The sequence below is a fragment of the Cyprinodon variegatus genome, unplaced genomic scaffold (assembly GCF_000732505.1).
Source record: "Cyprinodon variegatus isolate N-32 unplaced genomic scaffold, C_variegatus-1.0 Scaffold539, whole genome shotgun sequence".
Lineage (NCBI taxonomy): Eukaryota > Metazoa > Chordata > Actinopteri > Cyprinodontiformes > Cyprinodontidae > Cyprinodon > Cyprinodon variegatus.
Genome location: NW_015150992.1, coordinates 495007 through 519579, shown reverse-complemented (window position 1 = coordinate 519579; position 24573 = coordinate 495007). Strand labels below are relative to the sequence as shown.

The following is a 24573-nucleotide window of genomic DNA, read 5'->3' as shown; positions in this document are numbered from 1 at the left end:
CGAATGTTGGGGTTTTTTGGCTTTTGGTCTTTGTTGCTAGGAAACCCGTAAAACGGTACGCGAACGCGTCCGCCATATTGTGGGTGGCACGTACTCCGCCAATAAACAAAGCTGAGAGGCTTTGGAACAGACAAAGGAAGCAAGTTTTCCCGCACAAGATTTTTTTTTTAATATTCAGAATGTATTCTGGTTTTGATACCAATAATATTCATAATTTAGAGAGGTAAAAAAAATATATATATATCTATAAAAACATATATATGTGAATCTAATATACCAAAAATACTTAATCGAACATTGTTAATTCATTTAAAGCAATCATAACTGAAATTTGGTCTAGCTTGAATTTATTTTTATAAGAAATAATTTAAGGAGTGGATGTGTAACCCTTCAATCTTTTAAAGATGTTTATTATTTTAATGTAATTACTTTGTATTATCAAGGATTCAGGGAAGGAAATAAATAGGGATAGAATTGTTCTTCTTTTTAAGTATATGAATATATATATAGTCATTCTACATATTTCCCTTGTTTCTAATAAAAATAAATAAATAAATTAATTAATTAAAATGCGTTTTATGATGTGGAACCTTAACAACCCTCATTTGTTTTACCCGGTAGGTTTGCTCACTTGCACGACTTGTCCTTGATTTCCTACGGGGAGGTGATAGCTGCGGACTTAGGACTGCACAGGCGCTAGATCAACGAAATACTTGCACATAGCAGCGTTAAATTGTCACCATGGTGTTTGTTCCAGACGAGGGGAAGTCGCTCGCCCCTCCGGGAATAGTGAACAGGAACTCGGTGTGGTTGTCCGGTGTCGGCTGGGTCTCCGCGATGCTCCATAATGCTCTCAACCATAGGCCGCCAATGAGAGCAGGTTAGCATTGCTGGTACTCTGTAAGAATAGTAAACAGAAGATTAAGTTTTCTACTTAGTTTTAACTTTGCAATTTTCTTTGCCAGTTTTAGAGTGTTAATTAATTGTGTCGTTTTATTTGTTTATATTTTCTGTGTATGTGGTCTTTTGATTTCAATCACTTCAGATTCCTTCCTATTCCTTCCTTTTTGTTTCTGTTGTTCTGTTTTGTACAAATATTACAAAATATTTAGCTGTTTATTTCAGTGATAATGAAGATATTAGTGAGAAACTCTCCCTTTTGTCACTCAGTTCTTTTGTATGTTTAAGAAAGTAAAAAGTCACCAGAAACTTTTTGGCTCATATGTTGCACATTTTAGTATAGTTTAAGGAATGGCAAAATAATCACATAAAATTTCACTTTCATTTGGGGCTGAAACGATTAATCGAATTAATTGATTATTGAAATAATCGTCCACTAATTTAGTAATCGATTAATCGTTGCCTGAAGAATAGAAACTCTAAAACATGCCTTTAGCTGACAGAGCAACCCACTTTGAGTAGCAATTATACCAAGTTTGAAAAAAATGTATATAAAATTTTTGTGATACATGTTAAATCCACTATGGAGTGTAAACTAAAGCAAACATGTGAACACAAAGCAACTTTTGTAGAACTTTTTTGATGACAAAAAGAAAATGTCCAACTCTCTAGTAAAAAAAATTATATGCCAAACTAGTCTAGTTTTGATCTGATAAACAAAACGGATATTAGTGAAATTTGCAGATTGTGATTCCCAATCAGACCATTATAATTCCAACCTCATGTTGATAGACAGCAGCCATTGAATACACATAATCTTCATCACGTTTTGCCCTTTTGTTTTCCCCTTCTTACCTTAATTTGGTATCAGCTAAACAAATAGCTTCCTACCCATGTACTACTCAAATCAATAAAGGCGGTTATATTTGTCCTTACTCTTTAGGTGTCCATCGGCAGTTCCTTCTGGCTACTATTGGCTGGTTCATTGGTTATCATGTCACGAAATATGAAAACTACATCTATGCCAAGCTGGACCGAGACATGAATCAGTATGTTAAGCTCCACCCAGAGAGATTTGAATCGAAAGGTTAGTCATGTTTTTGCCTTTTCTCATTTTTCATAAAGGTTTGTTAGCAATTTTGTTTTAAAATGCCACTGACACATCTATGTGGATTTGAATCTATGTCATGCTTTGTGGCTATAGATAGTAATGCACTGATTTGTATTGTGTCCTAATTTTTTTGTCACTTTGGATAAATGTTTAGTAATGCTTAAACATGAAAGTTATTATTTTTTCTGTTGTGTTGGAACCTGGGGTCCGTTTCATGAAGCAGGTTTGATAAATTCAGATTCAAATCTGCAACTCTAAATTAATCTAACCAAAAGTCGGGAACTCTGAGTGTTCAGTTTGACAACAGCTGCTATCAATAAGTTCGATTGATTTTTAACTCGGTCCATTCAGAGTTAAGCGCATGCACAACAAGTGTGAAAAGCTATTATCAGTGGAGCACCAATTCGAAGAGTCACCATGGCAACAGGAAGTGCGGATTTCACCCCACTGGAACTAGAGATTTTAATGCAGAAATGCAAAAAAAATAACTAAAGGAGAATGTGTTTAAAAGACAGAGGGAAAAGCACTACAGCTACAAAGGAGAGGAAGGTGGCAAAGGAAAAGATTGTTGCTCAAGTTAATGTGTAATTTTATGTGAAGTGGGCTGTGGCAGGCCATATTTACATTTATTAGAAGCACTATCCTCTCTGTTGTTCCTTTCGTAGATCACCTAAATAAGATTCTTCCTGATCAAAATGACACTTCTAGGCCTTACTGTAATAATTATATTTTTTCTAAATTACATTTTTGTAGCAGTAACTGAATTTTAAAACGTGAAAGAAAACAAGAATATACTAGTAAGAATAAAGTTTTATATATCTAGAATGGTTTACACATTTTAAGTGGCCAGTGTGACATTTATCAGCTTGACTGAAAATGTATTTATGGTATCTGAAAAACATGTTTTCATGGTTAAAATAATACAAATGCTCACAGGTAATATTAGAAATATGGAGATCTGAAATACATTTTTAGAAATCCAGAATGTTTATTCTAGATGTGGAGAATGGTATTTTGTTTTAAATGGTCATTTAGACAAAGAAAAAATCAGGAATACGTATTCCGTAATACTAGTACATATCAAAACGGATCGCCATAGATGTTTGTCACCACGATAATGTTACAGGATTATTTCTTGAATGGTAGTAGATCGATGTATCTATTTAGGTGAAATCTTCTGGCAGCAGGTGAGGATAAAAAAATAAAAACTTTCTTATTCATAGAACCCGTGGATCATCTCATGCGTCCTTCCTAATGTCGATTCAGTTTTCGTTTACGCAGTAAAGTCGCTTTTTGCTGCAGCGCTTCGGATGTTATTGCAATGAATGGTTGTTATAAGCAGCTATCAGTACCATAGAATGCCCACTGATTGTGCCAGTAGGCTTATTAGGTTGTTATCATCAAGTGAATCATAATCTTAACCCTATAGTAATTCCTTTTCCTCCATGGAATTAATGAATCTATATATTTGTAATCTGAAAATAATTTCAGTAGTTCTTCATGTACTGTAAATATAACTAAATAAAAATAAAATGATCTGCATCTTGCGCATATTAAACAAACCAAAAACAACTGATCTCATGCCCTGTCAACTGAGTTGTAGAATCCTCTCCCTAGAAATATTCAATTCTTTGTGAAAAACTTATTCTTTAAAATAAGATCCTCGTCAAATAGACATGCAACGTTTGTTTTTAAAACCTAATATGTCTAACAGACCTTGTGAATGAGATGTGTATATATATATATATATATATATATATATATATATATATATATATATATATATATATATATATATATATATAATATATTTTTTTTTTTATGCACAAAACTACAACAAAAATCTGAGGAGAGCAAGGACCGAGGACAATCTGAGTTTAGTGAAGAAAACCTGCTAATGACCAGGTTAGCTCTGGGGAGAAGGTTACTCCAGTGATTAAAACAGAGGCTGAGGAAACCCTCTTTGTGAATCGGAAAAATCAGTTTTCCTGTTTTCAGGTTTAGACAACTTGGTTTTCAGTAAACCTGCTTCATGAAACGGACCCCTGTACTTTAGAAAAAAGTCCTGTCAATCTAAAGTTCTCTCTTTTTGTATTTTTATTTCATCAGAAAAAAAGACCTTTGCTGAGATTGTCGAGCCGTTCCATCCTGTGCGCTAAGTCTGAGTGGCTACCATGGCAACAAAAGGAAGGAAAAGGACCGACTCTTTTATTTGGCAGCCTTTTTGTGAAATCTGTCATATAATGATTGCGTTAAAGAGATGTAAATAATAAAAGAAAATCTACCAAAATTAAATTTGCCTGATATACTGTTCCAAAGATGCTGCTTTAAGCTTTGTTATTACAATGATTATAACAGTTTTGAAGATTTCGATAAGATTTGCTCTCTGCATTTAACCCATCCCTCAAGAATGGGTTAACGGCTGAGGAACTTACAGCCTTCTCAACACACAAGCACCCTGCAAGGCCATCACTTCCCCATTGGTCTTTGCAGTCTTTTTTTAAGGAGTTCTTTATTCACTTTTGGGGGGGGTGCATCAGTAGTTCCTTTATGGAAAAATATGAAAGTATGACCCGTTGATGAAGCTTTTGTCCCAATCAATCAACAGACAAACTGATTTGAATAGGAATTGCACTGATCATTTGACCAAAGATTAAGCGCTTAATTTGAACTTAATCTGCCTCAATGGTTTATCTGCAAGTCAAATATTAAAATTACATTTTAAAAATTTGAAGTGCTTCAAAATTAGGAATGTCTAATAATTTGATAAAAAATGGATTAAGGTTTTTTTTGTAATGCATAAGCAAGTAATAGACTTAAGACTGCCATGCTATAAAAGTGATTGTCTTTATAGCAGGGGTCACCAACCTTTTTAAGGCTGAGGGCTACTTCATGGTTACCGAGTCATAGGAAGGGCTACCAATACTGACCTATGAACTGGAGGGATCAGTGTTCAATACAGTAAATCTCATGCATAAAAAGTAATTTTTATTTTTGTTATTCTTTTATTCATTTCTTATTTTCATTTTGATATTGTCATTTTGAAACCACAGAAATATGATGAAATAGTTAACATGATAATACATAAATGATTAAAAAGAAGAGCAACAGAATAAAAAAAAAAAATTAAACTTAACCCACTGAGTGAGTTGTTCTGTTTTCAGAAGACGAAGACGGGCCCCCTATGTGGTCCTTGAGGGCCTCTTGGTGCCTGCGGGCACCGTGTTGGTGACCCCTGCTTTATAGATTTCTTTTAAATTTAAGTTTTTCTAATAAAAAATAATCCGTAAGTTAGTCCATGGTGAGAGTTTGGTTAGTATTATCACAGAATGGGCTGATCCATATATTCCTGGTTTTCATTTAAAAAACGAGTGAGACACAGACGTGCTATAATTTACTCTTTAGTCTGTCAAAAATTTTGACGTAAAAGAATTGGAAAATAAACAAAATTTCTAAATTTTTTTAACACTACAAGGTTAAAATTTAGCTTATAAGCATCTAAATATTAAGAAATAAAATTCACAATTTGACCTGCTGTTTACTGATCGGTGCATTACTCATTTCAAATACTACCTTTATTTTCTTATCTGGGAAGATTCTCAGTGCACCACCAGTTAGACCTGAGGAGGCATCTTAGATGAGAAGCGAAACATCTTCTAGAAAACATCACGCCTAGTTGCCTGAGAAAAATGACTTATATTAATATACTGTAGGTGTAACAAATTTTGGGGGGAACAAAATACCTGCAGTATATTAATATCCGAACTGAGGAAGCCTCTTCTATGAGAGACAAAACGTCTTCTAGGAAACATCACATCCATTTTCCTCAACTGAACTTTTCAAGCTTCCCTTTACTCTCTTTTGATACCAAGAGTATGAATTACTGTAGCAACTAACTGCTTACAAATGAAACACTAGTTGTCAGTTTTGGCCAAGTAAATTTATTCAATTTTCATGATGTTTCCACTTCAGTTCACCAAATGAAACCCTTCTCAGCCAATTTGACTTTTAATTTGCCAACCCAATTATGTCCAAGTATTTGTCAGTGACGCTGCGAGTCTTCTTTGTGAGGTCGCTCATCACATTAGACAGACCTCTCAGATGAAAGAGAAATAATGCTTCGGGATCAGCATCCAGGAAAGGCTCCAGAGTCTTGGTAAGTGTCGTGTTCTTTGATTTGTGATCATCCAGGGCTACCAGGCTGCTCTCCACTGTGTTTCGAATGGCCTTCAGCATCAAGTAGTTTGTGTAGAGATCTCTGCAGGTCTCATCCGCTGCTTCACAGTCAGAGGGGACGTCTCGCAGCAGGCTTGGCAGCAGAATGGTCTTTTCCATGTCGCCAACAGCTGAGCTGTATCGCTTCAGAGTCAAAAACAAGGTGTTTTTGTTGAATTTGGCTTCAGCGGACTGCATAGTTGAGGTGGATCGCTGTTCCTGAGCTGTGGAAGGGACCAGAAGGTAGATGGATGCAGTGCAAAGCTGCTGGGAGAGATCGCTTTTTAAAGGAGCGGCAAAGGTGGGTTGATCAGTGTGCTTGTGTAATTGCATCGTCCGATATGTTCAGGCTAACATTTGGGTGTTATTCGAAGTCAAACCTTATCTTTTCTCTATTTACTTTACACAACACAGTCTGACATTTTCTAATATTTGAACTGCTAGCACCAAAACGTATCTCTGTGAAATCACTGGCAAGCATGATGATGTTTGAATGACCTTAAAGCAAAGAGTAATGAAGTTAGTTATAACCCAAATTTTCAAACAACAAAATAAGGATGCTGTTAAAAATATAAAAAAAAGTGAAGTTGAGAAATCATAGCACATGATCACACATTTCTAATATGTTAAAATAAAGACTTTGGATCTCAATACATGATAGAAAATCATTTATGATACAGAGATTTCAATACAAATGAGACACAAAAAAGAATGTCTTTTAATAATAGAATGACTGTGTTGTAATAGTTGACAATGGTCAGCAGAGGGCACTCTTAAGCTAATTTAAACTGGATTTAAAGGGATCAACAAAAGGAGGTAGATAACTACTTCCACTTGTAATCATATAAAAATACAGATCAGTTGGTCCCAACAGCTGAAGCCAATGTCTAGTCTAGGTCAAGCCCAAACAGATTTCTACCATCTTGAAACAACCACTCTTGAAACGTATTGCAAGCCTTTTTACCCATTACGCCACAATTAAATATGCATTAGTTCCTTATTTACATAAAGTTACACAGAAACAGAAGGTTGCAACTTCCAGGAAAATCAAAAGCATTTCCAGTCCAACTAACTGTCTGTTAGAAATAAAAAATCTTTACATTTTAAGATTTGATGTAAAACTACAAAATACAGACAACTACACCTGGAATACATGTTTTTGTTAATTTAAAGAATTTAAAGATGGTAATTGTTTTAATGGGTTTCATTGAGGGAAGAGGTGGTATCGAAGGAGGGATTTACCCATGATATCAGTCATGCAGACGCACCACAGACACAGGGATGTCATTGGTGGCACATTGCCTCATCCCTCACAGTTTTCATTACATTATGATCATTGGATTTGCAATCAATTACTCAATGTAAGCCTGCAGATCCAAGAAATCTGAATACATTAGTAACAAAGATAAAAATATCTTCTGCAAGTAAAATAATGTTAATTTTGAATCTCAATCTTAAAAATGCTTTTATGGATGCCTGCTGTACATAAAAAAAAAAAAAAAATGCTTCAAACTCCGCCCTTTTCTAACAGGTAATTGCTTCATATTTACAACTGAATTTTAGATTTTGTAAACGAACAAACAAACATATATGTAAAAAAGACACTCCTTTCACTTCCACTTTTTTCAGCTTTAAAGATATTTCTTCCCTATCTGGAGTTTAACCTGAACAAGGACATTGTCTAATTACTGTTAATATGTGTGTGTATCTATATATATATAGATATACACACACATTGACCATATATAAACACATTGATCATAAAGGCAATCACTGTCATCTCAGTGGTGGAAAAATAATGTACAATACATAATATGTTCTGTTAGTAGAAAAAGCTGTCTTTGCACCTCTGGTTTCAGGCTAAGAGCAGTTACTCACAGTTTCCTGTGAGTAACAGCAGTTTTCAGCCACAATCTACAGTTCCAGTTAATCTCAATATGTTTGCTTACATACTGAGAATAGTTGAGATTAACAACACACTGAATAATAAAGTGGATTTGATTCATATGTTGCACAATATGGAACCATGAGGTTAACATTTCACAGACGTCAGTTAGTAAATCTTTTGCAAAAATATTTTCAGCCTAAACCAAAACTGTAATCAGTGTTCTGCAAGCACTGGCAGAGGAGATAAAAGCAATTTCTGTGCCATTAATTGTTACTGTCAGATAAAATGTTCAAATCTTTAGAAGTCTTTTTCTTTTTTTTTTTTTTTTTTACAAAGCATAACTCGGCAAAACGTTTTCCAGTTTGTTGAGTTAAATCTCATTTCACAGCATTTCTCCTTTGACCCTTGATTATGATTTCCAAGACATTTGTGAGATCCATCATCCTCGTGAGCATGTCCATGATGTCAGGGTGCTCCTTCGCTCCGCTGATGAACTCCTCCAACGTCAGCTCACCTGTGAATAAAGGAATGAAAAGTCCATCTTATGCATTTTGGATGTTATTATTTTATATGGGCAAAATGTAGCCAAACATTCTGAAATGCACTTGAATTTCAGTCCACCTGAAAAAACAGACATTGTTTTTTTTAAATAGGGTGGATTGTTTTTTAATGTGAAATTCCAATAAACTTTTTCATTTTCTTAAGTTTGAAGGAAAATAATGCATGGTTTTAAACATTTGAATCAAATAAAATGATTATTTTCTTTATCCAAGTGCATTACCCCCCATTATATCTAATACCAATAAATAAAATCCATTGCAACCATCTTAGTTTTTAATGTCAACTAATGGACAAATTGATTGAATTAATCTAACATTAAATATGGCTTTTACCGCCACATAGACCAAGAGGTCCATGGTTAACCTGGAAGGGAGTGGGGTCGAAGGGAATAGCAGCATAGTGGTTGGGGCATTTCGCTTGGAATCCAGAGGTTCTGGATTCAAGCCCAACTCCCATAGACTGCCAACACTGCTCCCCGGGAGCTGCACAATGGCAGCACACTGCTCCCTAACGGGATTGGTTAAATGCAGAAATAAATTTCTCCAATGTGAGATCAATAAAGTTCAATTAATTAACCTGGAGGAGCACAGGATTCATCCACAGCCCAGGAGGGAAATCTGCAGACAAGAAACTAGCACTTACACCCTCTACAGATCTCTTTTGTTTTTTTCTTTTTATTTTGTTTTACTTTTTTGAAGAAAAAAAAGAAAAAAAAAGCCATCATGGAACTAATACTGCAGAAGTCTAATTTAAAGGGGAACACCATTTCTTTTATATTGGGCTCTTGTTTTTCCGTTATTACATCATGTTCTACTCACCCGTATGAGTTTTGTGTCATTTGGAGCCGTTCTTAAGCTATTCCGTTAGGTTATATCCAAGTAATGTCTTCCTATGGGCAACGACTTGATGGCACAAACTGAACTGTTCATAATTTATCATTTATGGCACACCAGCATTCATAACATGTAGGCGAATCACTGTCTCCCAGACATCCACAGTTATATTTTTTATATTTATATTTTTTTAAAACAAAGCGGAGTGTGTATGACATCATCCGTGCGTGCCACCTACCATTCATTCATCCTGTCCGTTGAACTGCTGCTAGTTTTACTCACATGCCTGGAAGATGTCTAGTGCTACTACCACAGATGATTTCGCTCTGGAAATGGAATTTAACGATTCAAATTAGCTAGCCGAATAAATATAAGGGGTAGAGCGTAGCCGCCTGTGGCCCAAGCTGCCTGTCACTACTCCAGTCCGCATGCGCGGATGACGTCATACACGCACCGCTTTGTTTAAAAAGGATATAAATATAAAAAATATAACCAAGGATGTCTGGGGGACAGTGATTCGCCTACATGTTATGAATGCTGGCGTAAAGAATAAAGAATAAACAGGCTGCCAGAATAAAGAATAAATTATTAACAGTTTAGTTTGTGCCTTCAACTCGTTGCCCATAGGAAGACGTTACTTGGATTACAAAACCGGATATCTTCAGAACAGCTCCAAATGACACAAAACATATATGGGTGAGTACAAAATTATGTAATAACTCAAGGGCCAAATGTAAAAGAGGGCCAAATGTAAAAGAGACTGCATTCCCCTTTAAGGTGAGTCATGAAGCTTACATGGTAAACATCACGTAGAAGAAGGTGTTCTGTAACATTTTGTTTTTAATTCAAATCAGTTCATATGAAGGGAACCTAACAATGTACATTACTCTAAACAAACATTATCTACAATCTTAATTTTTTAATGAAAGGCTCCAAAAGGCATAAGACTTCAACTCTGAGCTGGATGATGACTCTAAACACACAGCTAGAGCTACAATGGGGCGGTACACATGTGGACCAGCAGCACATGTATAAAGACACTCTCTATTACTAAAGGGAAGTGTTTCCCTGGAAAACTAAAAACTTCTTAACATTTCTTTAACTTAAGGTACATCACGATGTATATTATTATCAGTCTTTCTTTCATTTCAAATGCAACCACTGTATTTGTAATAAGTGAGCAATGATTTATTGATAGATTTTCTACAGAAATTGCACTGCTTTTTGAGGTTTGGCAAAAATGTTGACTGTTTAGTATAGATTTGATATGAATATTAGATATAAAAACTATATGATAGAAAAAAAATCACAACAGCTCTGGTTTAGATAACAGCATATTTATGTCCTGGAATGGCCCAGTCAAAGTCCAGACATTAACCTGCTGCAATCTAACAGACAGCATGAGCCATGAAGGGTGGATACAAATTTCCCTTTCTACATTTACAAAGTTGGTAGATGCTTCCAGTTAAAGCTAGTAGTACATAGTATGGATTCAGGAAGGCTGAAAAAGAATTAAGGCAGCATTTTTTAAATAAGGATTTGTGAAAACAAACTAATAAAACCATGAATTCTTACTTTCACCTCTCAGGGCCATACTTTCCATTTGTCATACTGTACCACTCAAAGACACAACATCAAATTGTTAATAAATAATTGGTGTGTGAGTGTGTGTGTGTGTGTGTGTGTGTGTGTGTGTGTGTGTGGGGGGGGGGGCTGGGTTAACTACTACAGCATTGTGTTTATTACCTTCTCCCTTAACATCAATTTTCTCATATATAAGTGTCACAATCTCCTCTGGGGGGATCTCATAACTTCTGGTGATATCTTGAATAGCCTGTAAAGGAAATTTAACACCAGCTTTTTAATCTTGCAGTAGGTTATAGGTTTACCAGGAGCTCTAACAAGCTAAAAAGTTGTTTAACATTTCTTTTTACCCTGACTAAATTAGTAAGTACATTTCACAATAAATACACACTGATGCAATGAATTGGACCTGTGTTATCTAGTCACTGAGTTAGATAAGACAACATTTAGCGCTACGATGAGGTAAGAGGTGCCCAGATTAGATGTCATGTCCAGTACAGGAGCTGTTAATAGCAACGCTTTAAGGATTCAAAGAAGCAAGCTCTCATGCTCTGCATGTCTGACTGTGAAACATCAGTGAAATACTAACTGTACCTTGAATATAGTTTCCAGTTCATCCTTGTCAATTTTTCCGTTTCCATCTTGATCAAAAAGCTTGAAGTACCACTTCAGTTTCTGATTTACCTCGCCCTTCAGCAATAGACTTATAGCTGCAATGTATTCCACAAAGTCTAAATAGCCATCCTGGAGGAGACAACAAAGACAACATAAGCATCAGTTCATTTGCTCCACAATCAACATCTTCTTTAGTTAAGATTGTAAAAATCCGAGCCAAATAATTTTATATACGGAATAAAATTTTTCTGCTAATAGGTCAACTCTGTCACTCTTTCATCTTGGTCATGTCACCTTATTAAAATCATAAAAGCAGAGTTTTCTTACCCCGTCCATATCAAAGGTGAAGAACACCTGGTCAACATAACTGCTGGCCTCCTCTGTCATCCCATTCATGTCAAGCATCGTCTTCAGTTCAAACAGAGTGATAAGTCCAGATGGAGATTCCCTCATGAATTTGGTGTACCAGTGGTGCATGTCCTCTTCCAAGATATCATCCAGGTTTGAGCTGTAGGAACCCATCACTCCTTTCGAGGATTTTCTTTTTTTTCCCACAGATCTAGCAAAGATCTGGAGGTGAAACCAATGCTGGGAGAGAAAAGTTTTACTAGCAGCAGCAGCACCTCGGATTTCTGTCTGAAACTCAATGCAGTGAGTCTGCTCCTAATCTTTAAGCCTAAAAGAGAGATAACGCTTTAATTGGATAAGTCAAGGCTTCCAAGAACCTCAGGACTTTGAGTGGAGAACAAAAGCGGAAATGAATGTCATTATCTGCTCTAAGTGTTCTGAATTGTGGGAGTGAGAAAAAAAAAGAAGTTCCTGCAGGTTTGACAGTTAAACAGATGCTCAGTCCGCTAAATCGGACCGCATGTGTATCTGTGCATGGTGGTGGTGACGATTTGTTAGTAGCATGTTATGCTTTTTCCTTAAGTTTACTACTGTAATTTTACATAGACATCACATTGTAATGAGGTATAATGGGGGCTGGGAGAGTTGCCAGAGCTTGGCAAAACAATTCTCTTGGTTCTCTGACCTAATAAAACATTTCAACTGAACAACAGAACAGAAACAGGGTGTAAACTGAGGATCAATAAAGCAGCCTTTACATTGTACAGTGCCTGCAAAAGCATAACCTCTTGAACCGTTTCTAATTTTGTTGTGCCATGATAAACCTCATTAGGGGGGATTCTTCACAAAGTTTCAAATATAAATATCTGAGAGGCTCCTCCTGCATTTGGATTTTGCCATTATAATCAGATGCTCCTATAATGAAAAACCAAGAAAGCCAGTTGGCTTTAGATTTGACCAAACTTATACAGGAGTCAATCTGCAGGTGACTGCACTTTCCTTGAAGGATTTTACAGAACATTAGTAAATAAACAATGTCCTTAAAACCAAGAAATCCAACAGACAGATCAGGTTGAAAATATGAAACGATATTTAAGATTTTGAACGTCTCATGAAGAACCTTTCAATAATTTATGGAAAAATGCAGAGAAAGAGTGGGGCACAAGGACAAACTTATCCAGACATATGCCTAAATTGACTGGTTCAGCAAGGCAAGGATGCAGACATCTTAAACATGCAGGCAGAGATATAATCAAAATATGTTCAATTTTACAAATTGTAGCTAATAATCCTAAACAAATCTTGCACTAAAATTGACCCAGCTTTAAAAGGGGACGGGCAAATAGCTGCGTTTAGATATGCAACATTGACTTACATTGCAAGAACTGTAATGAGATGGGCCTGCAGAACTGTCTAAGGAGACCTGAATAAAAATGTATAGTAAAAAAAAATTAAAAATAGATAAAATAAAATAAAGAAATTTGTTAGTCTGGAACATAGAAGCTCAATACAATTCATTTCATTCTAATGTGAAAACTTAAAAACAGTTCAAGGGGTATAGATATGGAATAAATAAAAAGAAATTGATCTTCAGAATGCATCACATTTGAACTGTTTGTCAATATGAATAAGTGACGTGCCTGAGAATAATTTAGATTTGAAATGTTCGCTGCAGCCTTGAGAGTAACCACTGCTGTTTGCAATAAGGCTATCAAAGCTGAATGAGCTCAGTTGAGTAAATCTGGCTTTAGGCGGCTGACAATTCTCAAAATAGGTTTGAGTAGATGGACCACCACCGGCAGGGCCTGTTAATGTCTATTAACCTATTAGATAAAAACAGCAACAGTCAATGCCAGACTTAGAGATCTGAGCTGAGTGGAGTCTGAGATGAGTTTGCATAATTATTGTCATGGTTGAAATCTGCATATTAAATTTTCCTGACCATGTTGAGCGCTTCCCAAGACATCACTTCCTATATTCATTGATTAATCCTTTGAATTTTAAGTTACTTTTACATCCGCAAACTAAAAAAAAAAGCTGTTTCCACTGCATCAGAATTTACTCACCCTAAAAAAAATACTTTTTACTTCACCTCAACTAAGAAAAAAGGTTTATAACTTTAAGAACCACATCTACTTTCTTGTAAACATACTAAGGAACTACACATTTCTTTAAGATTGGCATTGTGTGTAAAGCAACTCATTATTCACCATATTTTAAAGTGCAGCCCCACCAGCTGCTCATTAACGTCTACAGTGTAGTGATAGAAAGCCTTCTGGTATAATGTTACAGTGTGTGGTTCTTAAGAAAACAGGAAAACCAGCGGGTCATGAGGGCAGATGATTATTAGATCACAGCTGCATACATTTAAAACTCCTGATAAAAAGTTTGCAATATAATTGCCCCATCCTGAAACACAGTTTATTTCGCTCCAATCTGTAATAAATAAAAAAATATATATATTTAAGAACCAAATCACACCCAGTGATCACATCACTCCCGCTAATTTAATGACCTTAAAGCAAGGAAACGTCTTCAAACTTGGAAAAAAAAAAGTCTTGTGATTTTGTTTTTAACTTGTTTGGAAAGTCTATTTGTACTGTACATATAGTGAAACATATCGAAAAACAAAATCTGAAAAGAACAGAAAATACAAAAAATTAAAATGGAGTGTACAAGGAGGGGAAAAAACGTACTGAAGAAACATTATGCAGTTATGAAAAACTGCCTCAATATTCAGATCAAGTTTAAGATAAAATGGTTGAAAAACCATGGCAATAACAGCATGGGTGTAGAAACACGGTACAAATAGTAAAAAATACTATTTTATTTACCTAGTAAACTAGCCCCACTTGCCAGCGGGCAAAATTATCTTTGCCATTTAATCTCACATTTAGTCTGGTTTATCAGGCTTCTATTTTATACTTAATATGTCATATAAACAGTGGCGGTTCTAGACCAAATATACCAGGGGGCCCGGAGGGGGCCAGTGTTTTTTTAATGGGGGCACAGAAAGCTATGAAATAAAAAACAGGGCCAATTAGGTAAACAAAAATTTTGTCTTATTAGATCAATATACATTCAGAATTTAGGAATTTATACATATTTTGACTTAAGTTAAAATAACTGTTTTCAATAAAACCTGAATTAGAATTCAAGAAAATCATAAATTCAGCTGTAAAAGTTAGAGTATTTTTTTAAATTTGTTTAAAAAAAAAAAACATTTAGCAGATGAAAACTGGGATCCTATCTCAAAACCACTGAAGCTATCACCTTATTGTTTTTAAATAATTAGTAAAATAGAATTTGTAAAGAAAAAAAAACATGAAATAGATCCAAAGGACCTATTAGTAACCATGTCTGTTCCTGTGCATATCATCATTAGAATTTCTTTGAGCATTATGTCTTCAGTACAGTGGCCATAACAGGGGCCAGGACATGATCTACAGGGGCTCTGGCCCCCGTTGGCCCCTGTCTAGAACCGCCCATACAAATAAACATGATAGTGGTGAGATCATCATGTATACTATGTGTCAGTTCCAGATCTACCGCACTTCTTGTTTTCTCAATAACAGGTAACTTTCTACCGTTCTTACTCAGTACCTACTTAACGGATTTTGGTAAATTGTAATTTTGGTAACCCTTTGAATCTGTTTAGGACGTCTTCTTTAGGAAGATCTCCTGCCTTCCTGGCTCATTCCTACAAAAACACTACGCCCTTTAATCAATGTTTTTATTCTTGTTCTAAATGTTGACGAATCTGTGAATTCATAACATAATTTGGAGTGTTTTTCTTGTGGATATGTATGCATCTCTCTCGTGTATGTAAAGCAAAAAACAAGCATCCATGAATTCATAAGCAAATTTCTCAATTACATGTGATTTGACAGTAAGGAATAAATCCAAATGTTGTGTTGTATGATATGTTCAGATTTTAGATGGTTGCACATCTAGAACCTAACCCTCTAAGGTTAATTTAATGGTCTTCCAAGACTCACTTATTTAAAGTAAATACTAATTAAATTGCAGCTGTATATTAATGATGATCACATTAACAGCTGTTTTTACTTTAGAGTAAATCTTCGCTATTTTTGGAGTCTTACTGGATTGCAGCCATGTTGATAGTCACAAAGGTCATAAAATCCAAAGAAACTCTGACTGTTGTGTTTGTTGAAGTAGTTAAACATTGACAAAAGTAATCATAAACTTCAATAACCTCCACAACCCCGTCCAAAGAACTACTTAAAAGCACTGAGAGATAGTTGGTCACTTAAAGGGAAAAAACACCAAAAAACACTTAAACTGCTAATTAAAGCAATAAAAAATACTGAAAGGTCTAATATTTACCGGTAAAAGAAAAATACATGAATAAAAAAACATTGCAGTTCATAGTTGGGCATCTAAGTTTATCACTTGGAAATGAAAAAAAAAAATCCTAAATTCCCTGTAGTTTATTCTAGTGTTTGTTGCACTTTATGCAAATGTTTCAAGCAGCTTTATTTACAGTATACAAATCATGCCTGGTCACACATCAAAACTGAACCAGTATCTGAAGCTCTCTGTATAAACACATCTATAAACAGCTTATTATCATTTTCCCGTTGTACAACCATACTTAATTCACATTGACAAAGTTTTTACAAAAGCCTTTGAGGCTCGGCAATGAAGGTAATAAAAAATAAAATCTAAAATACAACATTAAAAAAATGTATTCTATGTTAAATGAGAAACAATAACCATGTGTTTTGGGATTTCCCCAGCAGATGATTTTCCAGACCTGCTCATCTGATAGTATTCACATGGGCAGTATGAATGATCAGCCTGTGGTGTACAACAGGAGTCAAGTAAACTGGCCACCAAACTAAAGTTTCACAGCCAGAAATTAAGGTTTAGGTGGTTTTGCAGCAACTCATTTCTCAACACCTTATAAATTAATGTATCGGGTCCATTTTTAAGGAAAATGGCTCAATGAATATTTTCCCTAATTCATTTTCATCCTGGTCGTAAAGGAACTGCCTGAACACGTTGTAGACCATCTCCCGGCTGAGAGTAAATTTTTTTAAATCTGCCTGCTGCTCTTCTGGAAAGACAAATGTCAGTCTGTATTGTACAACAGCAGATTCATTCCTGCAGAGAGAGAGAGAGAGACAGGGAAGCACTGGTTAATATCAGCATGAAGCATAACGTGTTTTATGTAACGTCGCAAAAACTATATTGCATAATCTGCTAGTTGGGTTGGGTGTTTACCTAGGAAATAATGTCTCTGCTTCTGAGAAGAAACGTCCCAGGGCAGGGGAGGATTTGTAGAGGCCGGCCAGCTGGGATGGGCAGGTAGAAACATGCAAAGAGTAAAAGTGGAAGGTTATTTTTGAAAAACAAGCTGCTCCACAGGGATATAGGTTGTGTCTTAGCTTAGGAGTGTTTGATTTTGTTTGTGTTTGAGTGCACCAGCTGGAATTGTTTGGAGAAGAACAAAATGTGCTTATTAAAAAAGTATATCGACTTATTCTCTTTTAAACAGTGGAAAATAGTGGGAAATGACTTGCAGGCTAAGCTAGGTCTTATGGAGACGGCGGTTTGCTGCATGACACAAGCTGAAGTCATCTAAAATAGATTAATGTTGTCTTTATCGATCAAAGAGCTCCAAAACATTCAACCTCAGACCATGATTGGTACAAGTTTGGTAAAACTGTACTCCCTTACTTAAGATCTGTTGTGCCTTCAATTCCCAAAAAGTGAAAGCGTTTACAAGCCTGCATAGAATAGCTAACATTCATCAATGATATTCTTTGTTTTCCCTGTATTTTTGCATATTTTTATGGTTTCTCTGTTGGCTAATATGCTGAAATGTGCATGATGGTGAGGAAAAGCACTGCAAAACTGCAGCAGCATATTACTATTGCTTCAGTGAAAGGAGAAGGCTCGGGTTGATATTCAGCCTGAGATCTTGGATCGAAGAAGCCTTTATTTCCAGCTGCATGATAGATGTAGTATTATTATATTTAGTTTATTTGCAGTACTAAAAATCTGTGTTTGTTTTTTTTTTTGTTTTTTTTAATCAAAATGGTGTGGTTTTTATGACAGAGCAGGGACTAGAATCTGTTTACACAGTCACATAATGGGGACCTATGTCCTTTAGGGGAGCAAAATCCTGGTCCCCATATGGTGAAGTAGTTTTCTTTGTAGGTGTAGGTTTAGGAGTAAATAGGTTTAGGACTACGGTGTGAAATCAGTTCAGGTAAAGGTTAGGTGTATATGTTGGTAATACTTAGGGTTAGGGTCTGGCTTAGGCCATATAGGGTCAGGGGTCAGGTTTAAGGTCCATTTCAATCTTTTTTTACATTTCAAAAAGCAGAGGTTTGGACACATGTCATTTGATCTTGTAAGGGTGCTGCAAAACACCTCTCTCACTAAGGTGATGCACACACAAACCCTGATAAGAAGTTTGTTTTATTTCAAAGCCTCATTTCTTTTTATTTTAGGTCCATCTCCTAAGGGCTGACTTCATGGGGCGCACGCATGATAACAGTCTAATGACTTCAGCTGGAGGAAATTCCCTAATCTTCCATTGCACTGGAGTGGACCACTGCATGAAGCTGGGGGGTTGGAAATTTTCTTTATTTGCATTATACCTGTACATTTGTTAGTAAACTGCATCTATGTGTTTTAAATTAATTGCTTAGTAATCCATATAGGTTTGCGTTGCTATCTTGCTAAGGGAAAAACCCCACAATCAGTGGTAGCATTGCAACATATTTAAGCACTGTCAGCCAATATAGACACCCCATGAATTATAAATGATACCCTCTCACAAATCCTTTCCTTATTATGCAAAATATCAGGCTGATCTATCCTGAAATATCACTGTGCCCTCTGCAGACATGAAGCAATATTTCTATATTTCATTGGAGGAAAACACCATTTCGATCATCAGCTAGATTGGCTTAAACAAACTGTCTGTTTGTGAATTCTCCAAAACCTGTGTATTGTCAGTGTAGCTCTGTTTAGTAATCACAGGAGCAAAAGGCCTCCATAAGGCTATGAGACGAGGAGAGAGAAGCCATCAGAGAAAAAAAAAAAAAAAAAAAATATATATATATATATATATATATATATATATATATGATACTTTGGATTATATTTAGGTAATTGATTTTTGACTTTTTTATCAAAGGAGGAGAGAAAAAAATGACAAAAATAGAGGTAGAAATATAGAGAGGGAGCAGCTGCTATCTCATAGTTTCTCAAGGTTTTACCTTTCTCTCAAACTCCTGCATGCAGCATGATGGGTGTAATAATAGGTAATAAAAAGAATATCAAAAGTAGCAACAAAAATATCACTAACTTTTTCTTGAAGGTCAAGTAGTACTTGTGTTTCATTAGACATGGGTTCATGAGTGATCTGGAAGCTGCCATTAAATTTCTGCTTCTGATTGAACTTCGATTGGTCATATGTTTCATCACCATCATCCTCATCGTATTCTGTTAAAAGAAAGACAGTTACAACTGTAATACCATTAGCATTTAAATAAATAGTGTTCCTGTAATATAATAATTAGTTTTACCTTTAATACCAAAGCACACAGCACATGAGATGCCAATCACAATAGCAATAATGACAAAAAGAAATATGCAGGCGATCCATTTTTTTAATTTTTTTCCTTTGATGAAACAGCTCTGAAAAAAAAAAAAGAATTCGTTAAAATTTGTTTTTGCTGTTATTTTAGGCAAAAATGAAGAAGAAACGCAAAATAGGAACATCATTACAATCATACCTTTAGACACGGTTTCTTTGTGCCATCACTACATGGTGTCGTGTCCCCATTTCCTTGATTATTCTTGCAAAAAGAAAATGGCAATTATTTTCTTCACTGATGGATCAACATAAAGTTCGCTTTGTCACATTTTGACTCACTAAATAATAAATACAACACTATCAGATTGAGAAGCTTTTTAAAATAGGATTTTCCAAACACATTTGTCAGTGAGTTTATATCAAGCCATAGAAAAATCAAATACGGTATATTAGTGTTTCACCTGCTTAAGTAATTAGCATAATATAGTAATTTTATTGTTAACATTTAAACTTTTACCAAATAATTAGTCATACATTTAAAAGAAGCAGCTTAAAGTTAGATTAGTTCTTAATGTTATCTTGGATTTAAGTCTGGTGTCGATTAATTGAGTTCACACTAAAATATAAGTTTGTTCCAATGAGATAACAATAGCATTTTGTGTAGATGACATGTGTATATTGCCTAAGTTGACTTAAACACACAAAGGTAAGTGTGTGTTTAAGTTTACACAGTACTGTAAAATGATAATGAAGTACTGTAAAATGATAATGAACAAAGCATGCCTTATTGAAATCATAGTGTTGAAAAATGTTTCACAAAGGCTACATTTTGTGTTCTTGAATGACTGTGAAAGCCCCACTTTCAGCACTGGACGGGCGGTTTCAGTTTTCATGCATCCATCAGGAGTCTTTACTCTTTAAAACAAGTACATGAATATCCACCATAGACAATGAATGAAACTTTATTTATTATTCTATCCCTCACATTCATAACAATAAGAAAAGACTCCAGTAAACTGTGGGCTTAGTTACATTAGCTTCTGTTATTCTCATTAAATTGTTGTAAACATAAAAAAAAAACACATAAGAGAAAAATAAAACAAACCTGTAGAAAAGCAGTTCTAGCATTAGGTGTGGCATCTTGTTGATCTTCCTCTTCCTAAGATTTAAGAAAAAATATAGATTTTTAACATAAACTAGTTATTTTCATTGCATTTTGAATAAAAGAATAAAGAATGAATAAAGACTTTTGCAATTTACTAGCCACAGTATCCGCTACCCTATGCTTTTAAATTACAGCATGTGTCTCATTTCATAACATTGCCTATATTTTTAATTGAAAGCCCAAATAACCGAACGCTCTTTTATGAATTCATCTTTTTATCATTCAGTTATTTTTGAAAATGTTTATATCCTCCGGTAAAATTGTTTTAAATAGTAAAACAAAATAAAAGAAAAACAAACAAAGCAAACCTGTACCAACCTTTGAAATAAGAGCAGCGCCCACATTCGCTGCTGCATTTTGATTAGCTTCCCTTTCCTTAGATGAAAAAAATAGATTTTGAACATAGAACAGTTATTTTCATTGCCTTTTGTTGTTATAATTATTGTTTTATACTAGTTATTAAATAAAATGTCAACAGAAAGTGTTTTATGACAGCGCAGCCAGAGATATTTAGAAGACATTAGTGGGTCGAGGGCTTCTGGTATCTGTCCCTGCTGGTTCATTGGTGATTGTTCCACTGGCCGTGCATTCCCATCATAATAAGCTATTTTTTGTGCTTCAGTGGGTTGCAATTTCAAGATTTTAGTATATCAGGGCCCTTTTGGGTTATTCTGCCATTCTACATCAGAAAAAAAAAAAACTACCAAACATTGACAATAAAGACTTCTGAAACTGACTATGTTCTTTTGAAGTTACACCTCTTTTTTTTTTTTTTTTTGAAGTTTATGGCACTAGTCACGGTCTTGATTCTGTTGTTTTACTTCGCTCCATGTTTTATTTTCTGAGTTCTAAGGTTTTTATTTGTTTCCCTCTGTTGCCCTCTTGTGTTAGTCTCATTTTTCCCTAGCTCCTCTCTTTGCTGCTCTATCACACCTGCTCCCAATCTGCTCGTTAGTCCTCTGTTCAGTCTCCCATAAATACACTCCTTGTGACGTTCCTCAGTGCTGGTTCCTCGTCTCACCTCACCTTACCTTGTCTCACCCCGACTCCTTGTGATTGTTTTCCCTGATGTCTCCATGGTTCTGGTTTTACATTTTTAATTTGGATTTTTGGATTCCTGCCTCTGTTTCCTGTGTTTACTCATTAAAGAAACTGCAAGAACTCACCCCTGCCTCTCAGCCTCTGCATTTGGGTCCACTAACCACAACCAAACCGTGATACTAGTGGCTTGTTTTTTTGAAAGTAGGCTCACAAGAAAGGGGATATGACAGAGGTGGAGAGACATGCGGCAAAGGACCACAGGACAGACCACAGGACAGATTCGAACCTGAGTCGGCCGCGTCGAGGACTAAGGCCTCGCTACATGGGTCGTGCAAGCTAACAACTGCCAACTGCATGCTCATGAAGTTACAACTTTAAATTAATCAATTAAACTAAGCTTTTAAATTACAGAAAGCATGGAATATTAAAAATACTTTGACTCTTGAATCTTTAATTCCTTTTGAGACAGCATGAAAACTTCAGCTGAGCGCAAAACATAGAGAGGAAAAGGGACAAGATGGGAGGGACAAAATGTAGAACAAATAACGTATGTCTATTAAAGTATTTGTATCTGTATAATGGATCTGCTTAATGTGTTGTCTTCCCAATTCAGAGGGCCCCCCTGACTGTCTTTGCCTAGGGCCCCAAATCTCCTAAATCTGCCCCTGGACCCAACATCAGCACCTGCAACCCAACCTAGCGCCCGCCGGCACGCTTAAAATGTAATGCAATGCAGACGTGCACAGCGCCCCCTACCGAACAAGATGGGTAGCCCGGTCAGCAAGGACCTGAGGAAGAACAGCTGTTGATGTCACTCTGATGTACCCGCCGCTCAGAATTCTTTTTCAATTTCGAGTTATGGACAGTACTCTGCTGGCAGAGCATGAAAATGAAAAAGCAATGTCCGCAGTGTTTTCTCTTTTATTATGGCATAAAATGTGCAGTTTTAAAGGAGCAAATGCAAATAGGATAATTGATTATTAATTTTATTTATTCAAATAATGCAGCCACATTCCTAAAATGAAAAAGAATTTCTGGAAATGCTTTTTCATTTTCAAATTTTTACATTTCAAATTGAATTTTGGTATGTATTTGCTGGGGTACATTTTGAAAAATAAATCGGAAATGTCTTTTTCTTTTTCAATTGAATTAAGTAAAAGGATGACCAGTGTTAAAGAAGAAAATGAAAATGCAAACAGGATGACTGATTACTAATTTCATGTATGAGTCAAACAATGCAGCCACATGAAACTGAAAATGCTTTTTCTTTTGAAATATGGTGACGATTTGCTTCCATAGGAATGTTGGACATGTCAATGCAGGCTCTAACTGATGCCACACCTTCCAAACGCGCGCAATTACGCACACAGCGCGTCTGCATGTCACTCAAACAATAACCTTATAAAGCTTAAATATAGGCCTTTATATGTCATTTCTTAAAGACACGTATATATAATAATATATGAGTTTTTTTGCTGATTGTAATTTAAGAAACTTTTTCTTTCGTCGACTTACCTTTTCGTGATTATTTCCAAGGTTATTCATTTCCATCTCCTGGGGTTTCATGCTGTCCATTCGGACACCCGGAAGCGCCTGTCAAACTCTGACAAACAAACTCTGGAAAACAAAGACGCCCTATTGTTGGAATGTGAGCGTCTCACTCCTGGATCAAAAAGAAAAGTTTTCTCTCTGACAACAAAACAAAAAAAAAAATGAATTTCTATTTTCAGTAAAAATAAAAATAAAGTAAGGGGTGAGTTTTCCCCGGATCTGAGGCTGAGGTGTCTGCTTTTCCCGTCGCTCCTCTCTTTCTGCCGGGCTGACAGGTGAGCTGTTTCAGTTTGGCTGAAATTCTTGATCGGTGAGTTTTCCTCATGATCTTGTAGGCGGTGCGAAGGAAGTCATGAAACCTTTGAGGAATGTGATAAAACACTGTGACACAACTACTGGGTTTTTGTTTTGTTTTTTTCGTTAGTTTGGACAACCCACTTTCGGTTTCAATGCATTATTACTTTTTTTTTTCTTTTTTTAAGTTTACCCTAAACAGATGCATCTAAAAAATGCGAATATAACCTTAAAGTAGATCTATTTAAGTAAACTGTGCAAAATCTTCCATTCATATATTAAGTCTAGATGGTATTGCGATGATTTTGTTATTTGATTAATGATTCTCTTACTAGGCTTACTACTCAAAACTTTGAATTCACTTTCTAAAAGATTAAATAAGACAAATAAAATACATTTTAACACAGAAATGTTACAATTATGGAGTAGACTGCTGATTTGATCTTTGTCCAGCAGAAAGTTACTGCTGCCCTTTAGAAGGGCTTTAAACTGCAAAATGGTTATTGCTTTAAACACTTGCTGGTTAAAAGAAGCATTATATACTGCTTTCAAATCTTGACTGCTTTCAAGATTTGATTCTGTGTTTATTGGAATTTTTGACTGCTCTTCCAGAAGCGCATTTGTAAGGTCACAGTGATGTTGGACGAGAAGGCCTGTCTCTCAGTCTCTGCTCAAATTCATCCCCAAGGTAAAGACAGTAAAGTTTGTCCATACCAGAGTCTGCCCATACCTTTAAAGGAGAAGTTCGGTTTTTTACACTTTAAGCCCATTTTCTGTAGTGTCCAGGATGAAATCGAATGATCGACACCAAAAGTTTGACAATTGCTCCTGTCTCCTGTCCTGTCCTTAAAACAACCTTAAACGTTCTTTTTTTAAAATATGCTACTCACC

The 24573-nt window shown here is 35.6% G+C and overlaps 4 protein-coding genes across 4 annotated transcripts; 1 reads left to right on the top strand and 3 right to left on the bottom strand.

Annotated features, from left to right (window-relative positions):
• Positions 1 to 632: 632 nt before the first annotated feature.
• LOC107095353 (NADH dehydrogenase [ubiquinone] 1 subunit C2-like) lies at positions 633 to 4192 on the top strand. Its single transcript, XM_015391403.1, has 3 exons — positions 633 to 880; positions 1844 to 1987; positions 4121 to 4192. The coding sequence occupies exons 1-3, from the start codon at positions 742 to 744 to the stop codon at positions 4168 to 4170; spliced, it is 333 nt and encodes a 110-aa protein (XP_015246889.1). The 5' UTR covers positions 633 to 741; the 3' UTR covers positions 4171 to 4192.
• A 1811-nt stretch (positions 4193 to 6003) lies between these two features.
• LOC107095345 (mid1-interacting protein 1-B-like) lies at positions 6004 to 6440 on the bottom strand. Its single transcript, XM_015391389.1, has one exon. It carries the CDS (start codon positions 6422 to 6424, stop codon positions 6020 to 6022), a length of 405 nt encoding a protein of 134 aa, XP_015246875.1. The 5' UTR covers positions 6425 to 6440; the 3' UTR covers positions 6004 to 6019.
• A 2051-nt stretch (positions 6441 to 8491) lies between these two features.
• On the bottom strand, positions 8492 to 12229 carry LOC107095344 (guanylyl cyclase-activating protein 1-like). The gene is made up of 4 exons (XM_015391388.1): positions 12035 to 12229; positions 11687 to 11836; positions 11255 to 11342; positions 8492 to 8628 (listed from the first exon to the last, which is right to left on the bottom strand). Exons 1-4 carry the CDS (start codon positions 12227 to 12229, stop codon positions 8492 to 8494), a joined length of 570 nt encoding a protein of 189 aa, XP_015246874.1.
• A 4193-nt stretch (positions 12230 to 16422) lies between these two features.
• Positions 16423 to 23700, bottom strand: LOC107095340 (chromosome unknown open reading frame, human C3orf52). The gene is made up of 7 exons (XM_015391383.1): positions 23353 to 23700; positions 20737 to 20790; positions 19831 to 19893; positions 19621 to 19732; positions 19401 to 19537; positions 17303 to 17373; positions 16423 to 17182 (listed from the first exon to the last, which is right to left on the bottom strand). Exons 1-7 carry the CDS (start codon positions 23410 to 23412, stop codon positions 16987 to 16989), a joined length of 693 nt encoding a protein of 230 aa, XP_015246869.1. The 5' UTR covers positions 23413 to 23700; the 3' UTR covers positions 16423 to 16986.
• Positions 23701 to 24573: the final 873 nt, after the last annotated feature.